At 39.7% G+C, this 16,852-nt stretch overlaps 1 protein-coding gene and 1 pseudogene across 3 annotated transcripts in view; one reads left to right on the forward strand and one right to left on the reverse strand.

Moving 5' to 3' along the window:
* YLPM1 (YLP motif containing 1) overlaps positions 1-16,852 on the forward strand; it is a 73,135-nt gene that overhangs the window by 28,856 nt on the left and 27,427 nt on the right. For 2 of the 3 annotated variants that reach the window (XM_039232226.1, XM_039232224.1), the window contains exons 5-11: positions 1,171-3,291; positions 5,894-6,014; positions 11,971-12,391; positions 12,504-12,596; positions 12,814-13,009; positions 13,713-13,831; positions 14,972-15,126. In XM_039232226.1, coding sequence (XP_039088157.1) covers positions 1,171-3,291; positions 5,894-6,014; positions 11,971-12,391; positions 12,504-12,596; positions 12,814-13,009; positions 13,713-13,831; positions 14,972-15,126 — 3,226 coding nt within the window. The remainder of the gene's footprint in view (positions 1-1,170; positions 3,292-5,893; positions 6,015-11,970; positions 12,392-12,503; positions 12,597-12,813; positions 13,010-13,712; positions 13,832-14,971; positions 15,127-16,852) is intronic. The other variant, XM_039232225.1, reaches the window with a different exon arrangement.
* On the reverse strand, positions 10,298-11,149 carry LOC120231912 (annotated as a pseudogene).

Here is a 16,852-nt window from a genome sequence, read left to right on the forward strand (position 1 = left end):
TAGGGAAAGGGGGAATGGGTATCAGAGGAGTACCAGTAGTCGCTACCATACTGGGCACACAAGGTCTTCTGGAGATAGATTCTGGCGTGCTCTTTACTTATCTTTTAGTTCCCTACCTTTCCACTCCTTTCCCAGCTTTCCTACTCCCTTTGCTTGAGCCATGCTGAACTGTTTCCACTTCCAGACATGCTTTGCTATTGTGTGTTTCTCTGTCTTTCCTCATAATGCTTCCTTAACCTTATATGTCCTTGCCACCCATTTCTCTTATCTCCAATACACTCTGTTAGCCTGGCCTCAGAGAATTTGTCTTTCAAGACTGATTTAAGCATCATCTATTGTATAAAGCCTCTATTGGACAGCCCTCACTGCCTAACCACCCCCTCCCCCCCTGGTAGAATTGACCATCCCCTCCTCTGTTGCCCTTGTTATTTGCAGATAGACTTCTGTCATTGCACCTTTGGGTATTTATTTACACTTAGATTCTCTTTCTCCTTGATTGTAAACCCTTTGAGGGCACAGATGACATTTTATTTGTATATCCCTTAGATGTAGTATAGTGCTTGACAGACAGGGAATGTGCACTAAATATTTTCTGAATGGGCGAGTAGGTCCATAGCAAATTGTTAGGGTCCTGTGCAGACTTTAAAATGTCAGAGCACATTCTTAAGATATAGCTGGCTACTGTCCTTTGAATTTTTGTCAGATAGTCCAGATGATAATGTGAGTTCCAACAATATTTATAATCATCCTATATTATCTTATTAGTTGTTTTCTATTTAGCTTTTAGTTATATTTTAATTCTGAAAGTATTCTCAGAGTTAGCTGTGGCATTTTTCCCTCATTTAAAATGAGTGGACTTTTCTGTCTATTAAGTCACAATATTTATAATTGCTTTTTAACAATTTAGTATATCAGTGACTTGCTGCAGGAGATGTTTTGAAGTGGATTATAATAATACTGACATGATTTCCAAAGCCTGTCCTAAGACCTTCTGAGCACTGCCACTTTAGCATACTGATTCTAAGATAGATACCTCAGGATTTATTTAATGACCAAAAGAGTCATTTTTGTAAACAGATTCTAAGGCAAGATTGCCTTAAATATTCTTACATGGAGACTTTTTTTTTTCTGCTTTACTGTCTTGAGTAATATCTTTTGTTTTACTTGTAGATTTGATGGTCCTCGAAGATTTGAGGATTTAGGGTCAAGGTGTGAAGGACCGAGACCCAAAGGGCCTCGTTTTGAAGGAAATCGCCCCGATGGGCCAAGACCCAGATATGAAGGTCACCCAACAGAGGGCACTAAAAGCAAATGGGGAATGATTCCCCGGGGGCCAGCATCTCAGTTTTATATTACCCCCAATACATCCCTCAGTCCTCGACAGAGTGGACCACAGTGGAAAGGCCCCAAGCCAGCTTTTGGACAGCAACATCAGCAGCAACCTAAGTCACAAGCAGAACCTCTTTCAGGAAACAAAGAACCATTAGCAGACACCAATAGTAACCAGCAGAAGAATTTTAAAATGCAGTCAGCTACATTTTCCATTGCTGCAGATATAAAGGATGCCAAGGCGGCTCAGTCAAATGAGAATCTAAGCGACTCTCAACAAGAGCCACCTAAAAGCGAAGTCTCGGAAGGGCCCATAGAGCCTTCTAATTGGGACCAGAATTCTCAAAGTATGGAGACTCAAATGGACAAAGCCCAAGCTGTTACTCAGCCTGTACCCCTTGCAAATAAACCTGTACCTACTCAATCTACTTTTCCCTCAAAACCAGGGGGGATGGAGGGAGGAGCAGCAGTGACAACATCATCATCATTAACTGCAGATAATGATTTTAAACCTTTGGGTATTGGTCTGCCCCATTCAGAAAACAACCAAGATAAAGGGCTGCCTCGGCCAGATAACAGAGATAATAGGTTAGAAGGCAATCGAGGCAACAGCTCATCTTACAGAGGTCCTGGGCAAAGCAGAATGGAAGACACACGGGATAAAGGGCTAGTAAATAGAGGTCGAGGTCAGGCAATCAGCCGTGGCCCGGGGTTGGTCAAGCAAGAAGACTTTCGTGATAAGATGATGGGTAGACGAGAAGATAGTCGAGAAAAGATGAGCAGAGGCGAAGGCAGCCGGGACAGAGGATTGGTGAGGCCAGGAGGCAGTCGGGAGAAAGTGCCGGGTGGTCTGCAAGGGAGCCAGGACAGGGGTAGAGCTGGCAGTCGAGAAAGGGGACTACCTCGGAGGGCTGGCAGTCAGGAAAGAGGACCTCCTCGAAGGGCTGGGAGTAGAGAGAGAGTACCACCACGAAGAGCTGGGAGTAGGGAGAGGGGACCACCTCGAGGGCCTGGCAGTAGGGAAAGGGGACTGGGAAGACCAGATTTTGGTCGTGACAGAGGTCCATTTAGACCAGAACCAGGAGATGGTGGGGAAAAAATGTATCCATATCACCGAGATGAGCCTCCTAGGGCTCCATGGAACCATGGAGAAGAGAGAGGGCATGAAGAGTTCCCATTAGATGGTAGAAATGCTCCAATGGAACGAGAAAGACTTGATGATTGGGATAGAGAAAGATACTGGAGAGAATGCGAACGTGATTATCAAGATGATACAGTAGATCCATATAGCAGAGAGGACAGGTTCTCAGCACCACCATCTCGATCTCATGATGGAGATAGACGAGGCCCTTGGTGGGATGATTGGGAGAGAGATCAGGATATGGATGAGGACTACAACAGGGAAATGGACAGGGACATGGACAGGGATGTGGATCGCATTGGAAGACCCATGGATATGTATGATAGAAATTTGGATAATGAGTGGGACAGAGATTATGGGAGACCACTGGATGAACAAGAATCACAGTTTCGTGAACGGGATATTCCATCTCTTCCACCTTTACCACCCCTCCCACCTCTTCCACCTTTGGATAGATATCGGGATGATAGATGGAGAGAAGAAAGAAATCGAGACCATGGGTATGACCGAGATTTTCGTGATAGGGGTGAGTTGAGGATCCGAGAGTATCCAGAAAGAGGAGATACATGGCGGGAAAAGCGAGATTATATCCCTGACAGAATGGACTGGGAAAGAGAACGGTTGTCAGACAGATGGTACCCATCTGATGTGGATAGACATTCCCCCATGGCGGAACATATGCCCTCCTCACATCATTCTTCTGAGATGATGGGGTCGGATACAAACTTAGACTCTGACCAAGGCCTTGGAGGGGTAATGGTTCTCAGTCAGAGGCAGCACGAAATCATTTTGAAAGCTGCACAAGAACTGAAAATGCTTCGGTAAGTTCACTACTTAAGATCATTTTCTTTTAGTCAAAACCGCATTCAGACTGCTCTTTTTTAAAGTGATGCGATGTATGTGAATGGAATCGTTTTTGCTTCAAGTTCTTGTAATTTTAATGTATATTTCTGACCATTCAGTGCTGATTTAGGGTTAGGAAATGTATTTGGGAACTGTGTTAATTGCAAGCTTATGTCCTCAAATGTGAAAGTTTGAGAGCCATTCTTGGCTTTTATAGCTGTGTTGCTGACATATCATGCCTATGCATGTTTCAGTGTCAAACTTCAACTCTCCAGTGCTCTGGATTCCACAGAGCTCATATGTAACATCCTTTTTTTCCCCAGGAGGCATTTTGGTCTTTGGTATTAGGTCTTATAGACTTCGTATTCACTAATCTTTGATAAAACTTTGGAAAGTTCTGTAAGGTTTTTCTCTGTTGAAGCTCAGAATGGTTAACCTGAAAGCGTCCTCAGATTTGTCTAACCACTGATACTTTCTTTCTGGGGTGTTTTATCTTTCCTTATAACTAGAAGCAGATATCTCTACTTGAGGATGTTACTTATTTCCACATAATCGAATATTTTCTTTGTGAAATGGAGAATAAAATTTGGATTTCTTGATTTAAATCACCTATGTATAAGTACCTATATAATGCTTCCCAGAGAGTAACAACTTAAAAACAAAAGAAAAAAAGAAGCAGCAGCAGCAGCAGCTAACATTGCATACTACTACGTGCCGGGAACTGTACTGAATACTTTATATTTGTTCATTTAACCCTTAAACCAACTATGTCCTGAGATAAGAAGTTAGGAGTCATTGATAGACTGCAAACTTTTTGAGTAATTTCTTAGGAATTAGCAATGTTTTGAGAAAATAAACTAATGGTTAGGTTTTGACATATTCCAGTATATCGTGTTTCCTTCGTTTTTCAATTCTGGTCTACATTTGTGGATGACGCCAATTAAAATTATAACTGAAACTTTATGTCTAGGAAAGTAAAATGAGGAAAAATCCCTATAGGTAAAGATGAAAGATCCAGTGCCTCAGGCAGCACAACAGATTTCTGTTTATAGAAGATTTGCTCTTAGAGATTTTACCCTTCCAGATTACTCCAGAGGAAGATGTGGAAAGCATGATCCAGAACATTTAGTTACTACACTATTCACTTTTAAGTTACAGACGCCTTTAACTTAACACCCACCATGTGCTGGGCACTGTGCTAATAATTTAGCATACATTGTCTCAGTCCTCCTGTCTCAGATCCTTTTATCTCAAAGGCCTGCAGTGATAAGTAGACATATCCCCACTTCACAGATGACACTAAGGCTCAGAGAGCTTAAGTCCACTTGGCTCATCAGTGGCAAACCCAGAATTTGAACCCAGTCTTCCCAGCTCTAAAATCTGTTTTGTTTATGGACAACACCAAGCTGATTAGTGTTACCAAACTGCTAAGTTTTCTTTCCTTTTCTTTTTAAAATTTTCTTTTCATCCATTATTACTTTGTATAGAAAACCTGGATAAAAGGTGCTTTTTCATCATCATCCTTTTTTTAAAGCTCTTTCTAGGCAACATAAACATAATTAAATTATATGAAGTGATGGATGAGAATTGTCATAGTTGAATACAAGTGAGCTATGTTGTATTGGTGTGAAGTCATAATATGATTTACATGAGGTAGAAAATAAACTTTTTTGACCCTTAGTTTGTGTCCATTTGGGTCACTACATCCAGTGTAGGGAGAAAATTGTAAAAAGTCTGAAGAGGCTGGAGTATACGTCACACCTGTTTATGGTGGGCATTGTAAGGAAAATTAGAAAAAACAAACAAACAGAATTTGACCAGAGATTTCAAGAAAAGCATGGAGAGTTACATGATTACTCTTTAGGAATATGAAGTGTTATTTTTAAAGGCAGACTGAAATTAGTTCTCACTGTACATAGCAGGACCATAAACTAAAATGCCCACAAGAACCAGACAGGTAACTAAAATGAGTGAAAGTGGGCCAGGGTAACTCTACTGAGTGTGTGAGGATTGTGGCAAACTGCTTCATCTAAAGTGGACAGCCATTACTCCAGTCAGCTGATTATTGGCATGTGGGAACGTAGACCCATTGTTACCAAATCTCTTTAAAATTTGAATTTATATGTGAAATATTTTGCTTTGTAAATAATGGCAGCTAATTCAGATTTTGAAAACTAATGTGAAAACCAATTAAAAAAACTTTGTAGGTTATGTTTGGCCACCATTTTGCAACCTCTCATCTAGCTGGAGAGTATTGAACAAGAAAAATAGTGAGAGAACTTTTTGTTCATTGAAAGAAAAGTGTGACAAGTAGATGGTACTTTAGAGTAGACTAATGAGGCAGGTTGTAGCACCTGTCCTTGAAGATCTTTAATGACTTATAGTCATTTATAAGTTGTAGATGACTGGTCAGTTAGCTACATAAAGGCAAGAGACTGTTACCCTGGAGGTGCTCTGGGGGCACTGTAGAGGGCTTTTAGAACAAGGTTCTTAGATCTCTTTTTCTTTGATATCAGTTGTAGTCACTGGGTACGGAGTAAACATGCCTTAATGCACAATTGCGATTTTTTTTGTTCACAGGGAACAGAAAGAACAGCTTCAGAAGATGAAAGACTTTGGGTCTGAGCCACAGATGCCTGACCATCTGCCACCCCAGGACTCAAGGTTGCAGAATGCACCTTCAAGGCCTGGAATGTACCCGGTATGGGAAAATGTGTGCTTGGGAAATGAAATGATTCCCACTTTGTATGTTTGTATGTTGTTTGAGTTTTTTCCATTGTAATAAGTATAAATTTCCTCTATAAAAAAAATGTAAATTTGGGGTGCCTGGGTGGCTCAGTCAGTTAAGTGTCCGACTTCAGCTCAGGTCATGATCATGCAGTCAGTGAGTTCAAGCCCCGTGTCGGACTCTGTGCTGACAGCTCAGAGCCTGGAGCCTGCTTGAGATTCTGTGTGTGTCTCTCTCTCTGCCCCTCCCTTGCTTACACTCTGTCTCTGTCTCTCAAAAATGAATAAACGTTAAAAAAACCTTTTTTTAATTTAAATTTGGGGAAAGTAAAAAGTTAATGGTAATTGTCCTTTGAAAATCTTTTAAATGTTGTCAAAAGTGTGACAGCTGCCTTTTCCCCCTAGGTTTTGATAAGTACACCAAGCACATCTGAGCTACATGGCTTCATGTTCACAAAACTGTAGAATTTTCCTAATAATCTCTTTTCTTGAAACAGTCTTGTTTCATGTGGGCAGTGCAGAGGTCCCGTCTGAGCCTTACTCCTGTGAGCCTCATAGTCTCCCCACCTCCTTGGGCTACTGGTTCCCCAGCTAGGGAAGGGATCAAACATCACGTCCCAGTTCAGGCAGTAAAGTTCTGTGAAAGATTTGTGTGGTCACGTTCTCCCTTTGTTTTGCATTCATTGTTGTTGTTGTTTGTTGTTTTACCTTTAAGCCAGTGATTAAGCCAGTTTTACCTTTAAGCTTTAAAAATGTTATGCAGATAACTTTATAACAACACAATGAGAGGAAAAATCCAAATCATTTCATAAAATTAACTCTTCACTTTTCAGTGTTCCCTTTTGTCCTAACACATAGTCTAACACATAACAGATTACATAGTTGCTACCAACGACCACCATGATGTTGCCTCCCCATATCATATCTCTTGACTTGTGTATGCATCTGTCTGCCTCAGCGTCTCTCTCTGAAGGTGTTTCCTGTCAAACTCAGCATATTCAAAATGGAGCTCATTATCATTTTCCATTAAACTTGTTCTTTCTTCTCACCCTACTCACCCAAGCTGGACACCTGAAAGTCAGCCTTAACTCTTTACTGTGTCCTGCCCTTCTGTATCCAGTCATTCTGTTGATTGACTTTACTGCCTTTTTAACATTATTCAAATATACTGTCCTCCACTTTCCCACAACCTCAGTTTTATCCTTCATCAGTTCTTGCCTAGATTATTTCAGAAACATCCTATTAATCTCCATCTCATTCCCCTCTGATCCATTATCCATTCTGCTGCTAGAATGATTATTTTATTGTATTTTTGAATCAAATTTTGAGGTGTAGTTTACATATCATAACTTATTTTAATCCCACTCATTTTAAGCCTACAGTTTGAGTTTTGACAAATATAAAGAACAAAATTTCCAGCACCCCCAAAAAGTTCTCTAGCGCTACTCTGTACCTTACACTTCACCTTAGGCAGCACTGATGGGACTTCTGGCCAAAATGGACAATGAAAAACATAAATCTCACCATGTTGCGTGCACCCTGGCTTTAGAATGCTCCCGTATTCACCATTGCTTTCATAATAAAATCCGAAGTCTTTGGCATGACCTTTTGTTTTTCCTGAGCTGGCTTGACCTCTGTTTACCATTACTTGTTCTTCCACTCCCTTCCACTCTGCTTTCCTTCCACGTGGAGCTTCTTAGAACTGTGCTAGTGTGCCAGGCTCTTAACTTCTCCATGCTTTTGCATGTACATATTGTGCTCTAAACCTGGAGTTTCTTTTCTTTCTCTTATCCCCTTCTCCAACTAGTTAATTCTTGTTTACTTTTTAGAACTCAGCTCTGTATCTTCTCTTCCCCTTGTGTAAGATGGTTGCCTTCACATGTACCCCTGTAACATCTTGTACCAGCCTCTGCTGTAGCCATTATCCTATTGTATTTTGTCTGTTATCTTGTCTTCTTTCCTTCTAAACAGAGCTCATAATAATAGGAACTATGTCTTTTAACTTTGTATCTCTTAGCAAATAGTTGAAGCTCTAGAATATATAGTTCCACATTTCTGCCTTATTCATTTAACAAATTGTAAACATTTTTCCATATTCCTACATACCTTATTACTTTTGATGCATAATTTTTTAAAACTATTCCACTTCTGTTAGACATTTGTTTCTAATCTTTCAGTCTTATTATTAATAGAACTTTAATGAATGTTTTTGTATCAAGTACTTATTCTAGATAATTTCTTTTACAAAAATTTTTTTGTTTATTTAAATCCTTAAAGTGGGGTATTTCAGTTGCAGAATAAGGACATTTTTAATGATTCCTGGAATATAGCCAATGGCTCTCTAAAATAATTGTATAAAGGGGCTCCTGGGTAGCTCAGTTGGTTAAGCATCTGATTTCGGCTCAGGTCATGATTTTGCAGTCTGTGAGTTTGAGCCTGCATTGGACTCTGTGCTGACAGCTCAGAGCCTGTACCCTGCTTCAGATTCTGTGTGTCCCTCTCTCTCTGCCCCTCTCCTATTCACACTCTGTCTCTTTCTCTCTCTCAAAAATAAACATTTAAAAAATTTTAATAGTTGCATAAAATGTGTACAAGAGCCTTGCAAGCACCAGCTACTTAATATTTTTGTTAGATTTAGTAGCTTTAATAAAATGTTTTAATATGCATTTTTGGTAGTGAACATGAGTATTTTTCCATATTAATTATATTTCTTCTTATAAAAATTCTATTTTTGTCCTTTACTCATTTGTCTGTTTGACTCTTAAGGTTTTTCTTACCGATTTATATTATTCTTTTTTTTTTTTTTTAATTTTTTTTTAATGTTTTTATTTATTTCTAGGAGAGAGAGAGAGAGAGACAGCATGAGCAGGGGAGGGTCAGAGAGAGAGGGAGTCACAGACTGAAACAGGCTCCAGACTCTGAGCTGGCAGTCAGCACAGAGCCCGATGCGGGGCTCGAACCCACGAACCGCGAGATCATGACCTAAGCAAAAGTCGGACGCTTAACCGACTAAGCCACCCAGGCGCCCCTATATTATTTTTTTTTTTAAGTTTATTTATTTTGAGAGAGAAGGAGAGAGCACTTGCACGAATGGGGGAGGGGCAGAGAAAAAGGAGAGAAAGGACCCCAGGCAGGCTCTGCACTATCAGCGGGGAGCCGGACGCAGGGCTCAATCCCAGGACTGTGAGATAATGACCTGAACCGATATCAAGAATCAGATGGCCAACTGACTGACCACCCAGGCACCCCGTTCTTAAATATACTATAGATAATAATCCTTTCTCATATAAATACCGTAGGGGGGTGTTTTTTATTTTATTTTATTTTTTTAACAAATCTGTCTATTGCTTTCACTGTGTAGTGAAGAAAACACTTTGTGTTTTATTAATAGACATAATCCCAAGAGTTGTTAAGATATTTGGAACAGGTCTGGATAGCTGATGCTGTGTGTCTGGTGCTGATGTTGTGTGTTGGTACTAGAGTTGCCACAAACTACTCTTGACAACCAGACAACAGAATTTTTCATGGAGATTTTTGTTTTTAATTAATGCCAGGGTTTTCCCCTACAGAAATTCAGTAGATGTGAGATGGGCCTGGGACATTTATATCTCAAGTGGTTAGCACCCTACTTTTTCAGGAAGGAGAAAAAAGAAAGGGTGGTACATGCTGGGGGGGTGATAGTGTTGAGGACAATTTTTTTTAAGGGGGTATTTTGTTTATTTATTTGTACTTAATCCTATAAACCAATTAGCCAAACTGATACTATTACCATGATACATTAAAATACAAAACATCTTTCTACAAATACTGGAATAATGAAGAAAATTAGGAGTTGTAGTAAAACAGCACAGAGGGCAGAGGAAACCAATGAGGCACATTATAGCTGACCCTTCACCGTAATAGTTGAGGTTATTGATAAGTAAGACCTCACAAACTCAGAAAATACAAGTAATCCTTCATCACATATCTTTGTATTTTTACTTCCTATTCTTGAAGTTAGATTCTAGAACCTAAAGATATCCAAATTAGTATTCTATCTAGTTATCTATAGCCAGAAACATCTTTTATCATATTGTCCATAGCAGCCAATGCTACTGAAAACTCTTCGATTAGACTCCAATCAAATCTCCTCAACTGAAACAATAAGCATAATAAGAAACAATATCAAGGCAGAGACCCAGGACCCTAAAAGACAAATCCTAAGAGGAAGTAATACAGCCCCTGCCCAAATTGAGATCGAATACTATACTCATCATGTCACACATCTTCAGGCTGTGTGTTCACAGAGTACTTTGGGAATAAGCCCATTATTTGCTGGGTACTAAAAAGCTTAGCAGTTTGCTGTATTACACTGTGGCTTTCCCTCGCAGTTTCTAAGATAGACTCCAGGCCACTGACAGAATTTTGCTGGAACTGGGTCTGGGATTGCAGGGACTCCCCTCCACGGTTATGGAGTTCCAGGCTTGGGGGCACCAGATCTGACTCTTTCAGGAATGGTTGTTCCAAGACTGGCTGTTCCAGGTCTGGTTCCATCTTGGAAGTCTTCCAGAAGTGTTCATCAGGTATCCCCGATGATAGGAATAGAACCCTGGATATTCTGTAGTTGCTGAGCTGTTACGAGTCATACTGTTGCTGTTCTTTGGTCAGTGGTTTTTCTGCCACCTCTTACGTTTCATTCTCTGGTTCTGGGACTAGGTCTTAACCTGCTTGTAGCTAAGATTCAGAATGTTGGAAAGTTCTTGTATCTGCTGGAGACTGAGGTATTTCTGTCTCTGAAATCTGTCATTGAGTACATATAGCTGGGCCCGAAAGAACACAGTTCTGATCTTCTGTTTCTTACACTGGGCCGTATCTTCCTTCTCCGCTGTGCTCTCCTCTTCAAAAGTGGGTAGTGGTTTTACTCTGGGACTGGTGGAATAATCAGAGCTGTTCTGAATAAGCAGACCAAGAAGAGGAGAGAGGGTCTCCAGGTAGGGTGTCTCAGCAGATGACATGCAAGGAAGCATACTTTTCTTCAGGCCCATCAATCTCAGGCAATGGAGAAGAGTCCCTAGAATTGGGTTCTTCAGGGCAAGGCAGGCATTGGTCCTGAGCTGGATCCACACTCATGTTGCTGAACTGAGAGTAGGGGGAAAAAAACAGAGAGAGATTACAAGAAAGGCCCAGGTTTATGTATCTTGGGGGAAGAGCTTAGAGAAATATGAAGATCTCCAGAGGTAAACATATCAGAAGGTGGGATGAAGTAGGTCACCACCGCAGTAGCAGGAGCCAGCCAGCCCAATCTAGCAAAAGGTCAAGGACACTTTTTTTCTCTTTTCTGAATAACCTAATTGAAATATAATTTACATACCATATAACTTGCCAATTTTAAGAGATTTTTAGTAAATTTACTGAGCTGTGTGACCATCACTTATTTCCCTAATGACTAATGATGTTGAGGATCTTTTCAAGTGCTTATGGGCCATTCATGTATCTTCTTTGGAGAAACGTCCAGATTTTTTGCTGATTTTTTTCTATTATTTGTCTTATTAAATTATAATTTATCATATTTTAAACATAGGATTTGCATATTTCTATCCAATGGAGTATCTTATTGTATTGTCTTGTATTTTTTTTTAATTTATTTATTTTGAGAGAGATAGAAGCTGTGCTAGTGGGAAAGGGGCAGAGAGAGCCTGCCCAAGCAGGCTCGGCACAGTCAGTGCAGAACCCAATGTGGAACTCACAAACTGCAGGATCATGACCTGGGCCAAAGTCAGACACTTGACTGACTGCAGGCAACCCTCCAGTGGTGTATTTTTGAACACAAAAAGTTTTTAAAAAGAAAACACCTTTTTCTTTTATGGACCGAAAATCAGATTTTAATTTCTACCGATGTGTGAAAACATGATGGTACGCACATCCACTAAACCATTTACTCTGGTCTCCAGCCTCCAGGGTCCTATAGACCACCCCCTCCTATGGGCAAACCACCAGGAACAATTGTAAGACCCTCTGCTCCTCCAGCAAGATCGTCTGTTCCTGTGACCAGGCCGCCTATCCCGATACCGCCGCCACCGCCGCCGCCGCCTCCTCCTCCCCCTCCTCCTCCCGTAATAAAGCCACAGTCGTCAGCGGTGGAACAGGAACGCTGGGATGAAGATTCTTTCTATGGCCTCTGGGATACAAATGATGAACAAGGACTGAATTCAGAATTTAAACCAGAACCTGGAACAATCCCAGCTGCTCCTGTGTTACCACCCCCACATGTTCACCCTTCCATTCCCCCTCCTGGCCCAATGCCTATGGGTATGCCACCGATGTCCAAACCACCACCAGTGCAGCAGACTGTTGATTATGGCCATGGCCGAGGTGAGTAATGATGACAGCTTTGTATTTGGAATTCTCAGGAAATTGTTAGCTTCAGCTTTGTCTTCTTTAAGCTTCATTCTTACAGTGTTTTATCCCTGATTTGGTTCACCAGATATGTCCACTAATAAAGTTGAACAGATACCCTATGGAGAAAGAATAACTTTGCGCCCAGATCCACTACCTGAAAGACCAACTTTTGAGACAGGTAGGAGTCCCAGAGAGATCAGTAATTTTAAACATTTTAGGACCTAATTATCATGTGATTTTGATAAGGTTGTCTGGGCCTCCCTTTAATATAGCTGAAAGATTCATAGTTGAATTTAGGACAGTAATTTATACTAGTTCTTAAGTTAGATTTGCACTTTTCTACTTTATTTCAGAAAAGGGATATAGCTCTCACTTTGTACTGATTATCTTTGTAGAACATGCAGGTCAGCGTGATCGTTATGATAGAGATAGAGACCGTGAGCCTTATTTTGATCGTCAAAGTAATGTCATGGCAGATCATCGAGATTTCAAAAGGGATCGGGAGACACACAGAGACCGAGAGCGGGATCGTGGTGTTATCGACTATGACCGGGACCGATTTGATAGAGAACGCCGACCTCGAGATGATAGGTATGTGTTATGAAAAATACCCTTTTGTCGGGTGTACAAATAACCATAGACTTAAGTTCAGCAAAAGTCATTGTATCTAAGGGAAATTCAGTAAATGATGTATACTTCTCATACATGTTTGTGTAATTTGAAGAGGACAAAGCAGTTCCAGACCAAACTGCAGGAAACTAGATGCTTGAGTTTTGTGAGCTTGAATTCCAGAGAATTAAATGGGAGATGGAGATAGCCTGTAAGGAAAGGAAATAGTATTGTCAGTAAAGGTGCAGTCATTACTTCGTTAGTAGGCAAACAGTGTGTTTTTGCAGTTCATGAGCCCTTTATATGTGTGTGTGCAAGGCAGATCTAAATGGAAAAGTGGAGCACCTGCGTGGCTCAGTTGGATAAGCGTCTTGATTTCAGCCCAGGTCATGATCTCACAGTAGTGAGATCACACTGCATGTTGCTCCCCCCACCCCCACCCCCACACTGGGCATAAAGCCTGCTTAAGATTCTCTCTCTCCCTCTCTCTCTCTGCCTCTCTCCCTCTCTCTCTCTGCCCCTCCCCCCTCAAAAAAATAAAAGTAAAAGTAAAATAACAATAAAAATATTGACTACATGTAGTAACTACCCATGGAGAAAATTGGGCAGATAGTGGTATTGCATTGTAATACAGAGACCTCCAATTGTTTTTTACTTTCTAAAGTACTTCCTTTAACAACTCTAGGAATCAGTCATATCGAGACAAAAAAGACCATTCCTCATCCAGAAGAGGGGGATTTGATAGGCCATCCTATGACCGGAAGTCTGACCGACCAGCCTATGAAGGACCATCCATGTTTGGAGGTAGAACAGTGCCTTATTAACTATGAGGATGTTGAGAATGCAAACACCCTGGAGATGTTTCCCATTGTAGCTATGGATTTAAACTTTCAGAATAAAATGAACGCATAGATTTTTCAGAGATGGGAGCATTTTCATCAAAAATACCAATGTAATTAATGAAAAAATTAATTATTCTTTGGTATTATTATAAAAGAAATTTTGGAAAATAGAAACAAAATCAGTTATAATCCCACCACCTTGCATACCACAACTATAATTTTGTATGTTTCTTCTCATTCTCTTTTCACGTACATATTAATGAAGTTGGAATCAGAGTGTAAATATAATTTCTTTATCATGTTTATTCTCAGTGATATGTAACACATACATCTTTCTATGTGTAAACCTATTATAATAATGGTTCTATGATATTCCATTGAGTGGATAAAATAGAAACTCTTATTGGACATTCAGGTTGCTTTTAGTTTTTCACTGCTGTACACTTAAACTAGAAATGCATACCTATTTATAAGAACAAGCTTTCCTAAGCAGGTAACTCTTGTTCTTAAAACTGCAAAGCCAGGGGGCGCCTGGGTGTAAGCTTAGTCGGTTAAGCATCCGACTTTCGCTTAGGTCATGATCTCGCAGTTCGTGGGTTCGAGCCCCGCGTCGGGCTCTGTGCTGACTGCCAGCTCAGAGCCTGGAGCCTGTTTCAGTCTGTGACTCCCTCTCTCTCTGACCCTCCCCTGCTCACACTGTCTCTCTCTCTCTCTCTCCTAGAAATTAAAAAAAAAAAACAAAAAAATTAAAAACAAAAAACTGCAAAGCCAGAAGTTATAGACTAACTATAAGTCATACTTGGGACTACCCAGCAAAGTGTGTATTATTTTTATACGCCCTGTTGCTTAACTTTTTCCCTAAATTTAATACAAGCAAAGATGAAATCAGTATTTTTCAGAACATTCCATTTGCCCAAAATCATATACTTAAATCTTTTCATTTTCTTGATTTCAAGAAATGTAGATTTATATTACTTTAAACTTTCTCTGGAGTGGCCCCCATATCATCATGAAGTATATTACCTTAGGGTGAGTGAAGAGAGTTAAAATTTTAAATAATTACTATATAAACAGTAATTTTGTTCAATTGCTGGAACCCTAGGAGAACGAAGAACTTACCCAGAGGAGCGAATGCCACTGCCAGCTCCTTCACTAAGCCACCAGCCACCTCCAGCTCCACGGGTTGAGAAGAAACCCGAATCTAAGAATGTGGATGATATTTTGAAACCACCTGGTCGAGAGAGCAGACCTGAGAGAGTAAGTCCTATGTAGTCAACTAGCTTTCTTGCAAATCAAAAGCTATCGGGAGATCTTTTTAATACCCTGAACAGAATTTTTCTACTTTACTGTGACATGGTAATAATATCAGATTCAAGGCATGTTATCATCTCCAAATCATCATATAAATTCATAAACTGCCTACCCTATAGAATTTAAGAAATTAGAACTTAATTGCTTGGCAAAAACAGATGTTGAAAATTTTAGAAAACAATTCGTAAGAACTTCATTAATTGCATTTTGAAGAGGGGAGGGAAAGTGGATTTGGTTTTATGGTGTGTGGAACAAAAAGAGGGAGAATTAGGAGACTTGATTTATTTGGGCTTATTTTCCTTGTGACCTCCAAATATATATGTTCTTTTTTTGTTTTGTTTTTGTTTTAATTTTGATTCCAGTTAGTTTAACAGTGTTACATTAGTTTCAGGTGTACAAGATCGTGATTCAACATTCAGCAATTCCATGCATCACCCAGTGCTCATCATAACAAGTGCACTCCTTAATCCCCATCACCTATTTAACCTACCCCCACCACTCCTCCCCCCCCCACCCCCCAGCTGCTTTCCTCTCTGGTAACCATTAGTTTGTTCTCTATACATAAGAGCCTGTTTCTTGATTTCTCTCTCTCTCTCTCTCTCTCTTTTTTCCCTTTGCTCAGTTGTTTTCTTAAATTCCACATATGAATGAAATCATAAGGTGTTTGTCTTTCTCTGACTTATTTCACTTAGCATTATACTCTCTTGCTCCAATCATGTCATTGTAAATGGCAGATTTCATTCTTTTTTTATAGTTAAATAATACTCCAATATATATATACCATATCTTATTTGTACAATATATGATATATATTATATATATCAAATCTTATTTGCATATATAAAAATAAGTATAAATATGTATATATAAATAAATATACTAAATTATTATATATACTTATATATATACCACATCTTATTTATGCATTCATCTGTTGATGGATACTTGGGCTGCTTCCATATCTTGGCTATTGTAAATAATACTGCTATAAACATAGGAGTCCATGTATCTCTTTGAATTCATATTTTTGTAATTTTTGGGTAAATACCAGTAGTGTAATTGCTAGATCGTAGGGTAGTTCTGTTTTTAACTTTCTGAGGAACCTCCATACGATTTTCCACAGTGGCTACACCAGTTTGCATTTGCACCAACAGTGTACAAATGTTCCTTTTGCTCCACATTCTTGCCAACACCTGTTGATTCTTGTGTTGTTGATTTTAACCATTCTGACAGGTGTCAGATGTATACGTTCTTAAATTTATATAAGAATAATTAGATTCTGTCTCAGTAAACTGGTACTAGTGATTTCCATCAGATATTTTGACTACACGTGACTACGTAAATCACTGTTGTAAAGTCTATTTCATCTAGCTATTAGTATAACTACTCCAGCTTTCCTGTGGTTACTTGTTTGTATGATTTCTCTTTTTGCATCCTTTCACTTTCAGTCTATTTGTCTTTGAATCTAAAGTGTGTCTCCTTTAGGGAGGTGGGGGGGGATGGGCTAAATGGGTGATGGGTATTAAGGAGGGGACTGGTTATGAACAGCACTGGTTATGATGAATCACTGAATTCTACTCCAAAAACCAGTCTTACACTATATGTTAACTAACTAGAACTTAAATAAAAATTTGAAAATACAAAATAAAGTATGTCTCCTTTAGAAACCACA

Source organism: Hyaena hyaena, unplaced genomic scaffold (genome assembly GCF_003009895.1).
Source record: "Hyaena hyaena isolate Hyena2069 unplaced genomic scaffold, ASM300989v1 scaffold_65, whole genome shotgun sequence".
NCBI classification, from domain to species: domain Eukaryota; kingdom Metazoa; phylum Chordata; class Mammalia; order Carnivora; family Hyaenidae; genus Hyaena; species Hyaena hyaena.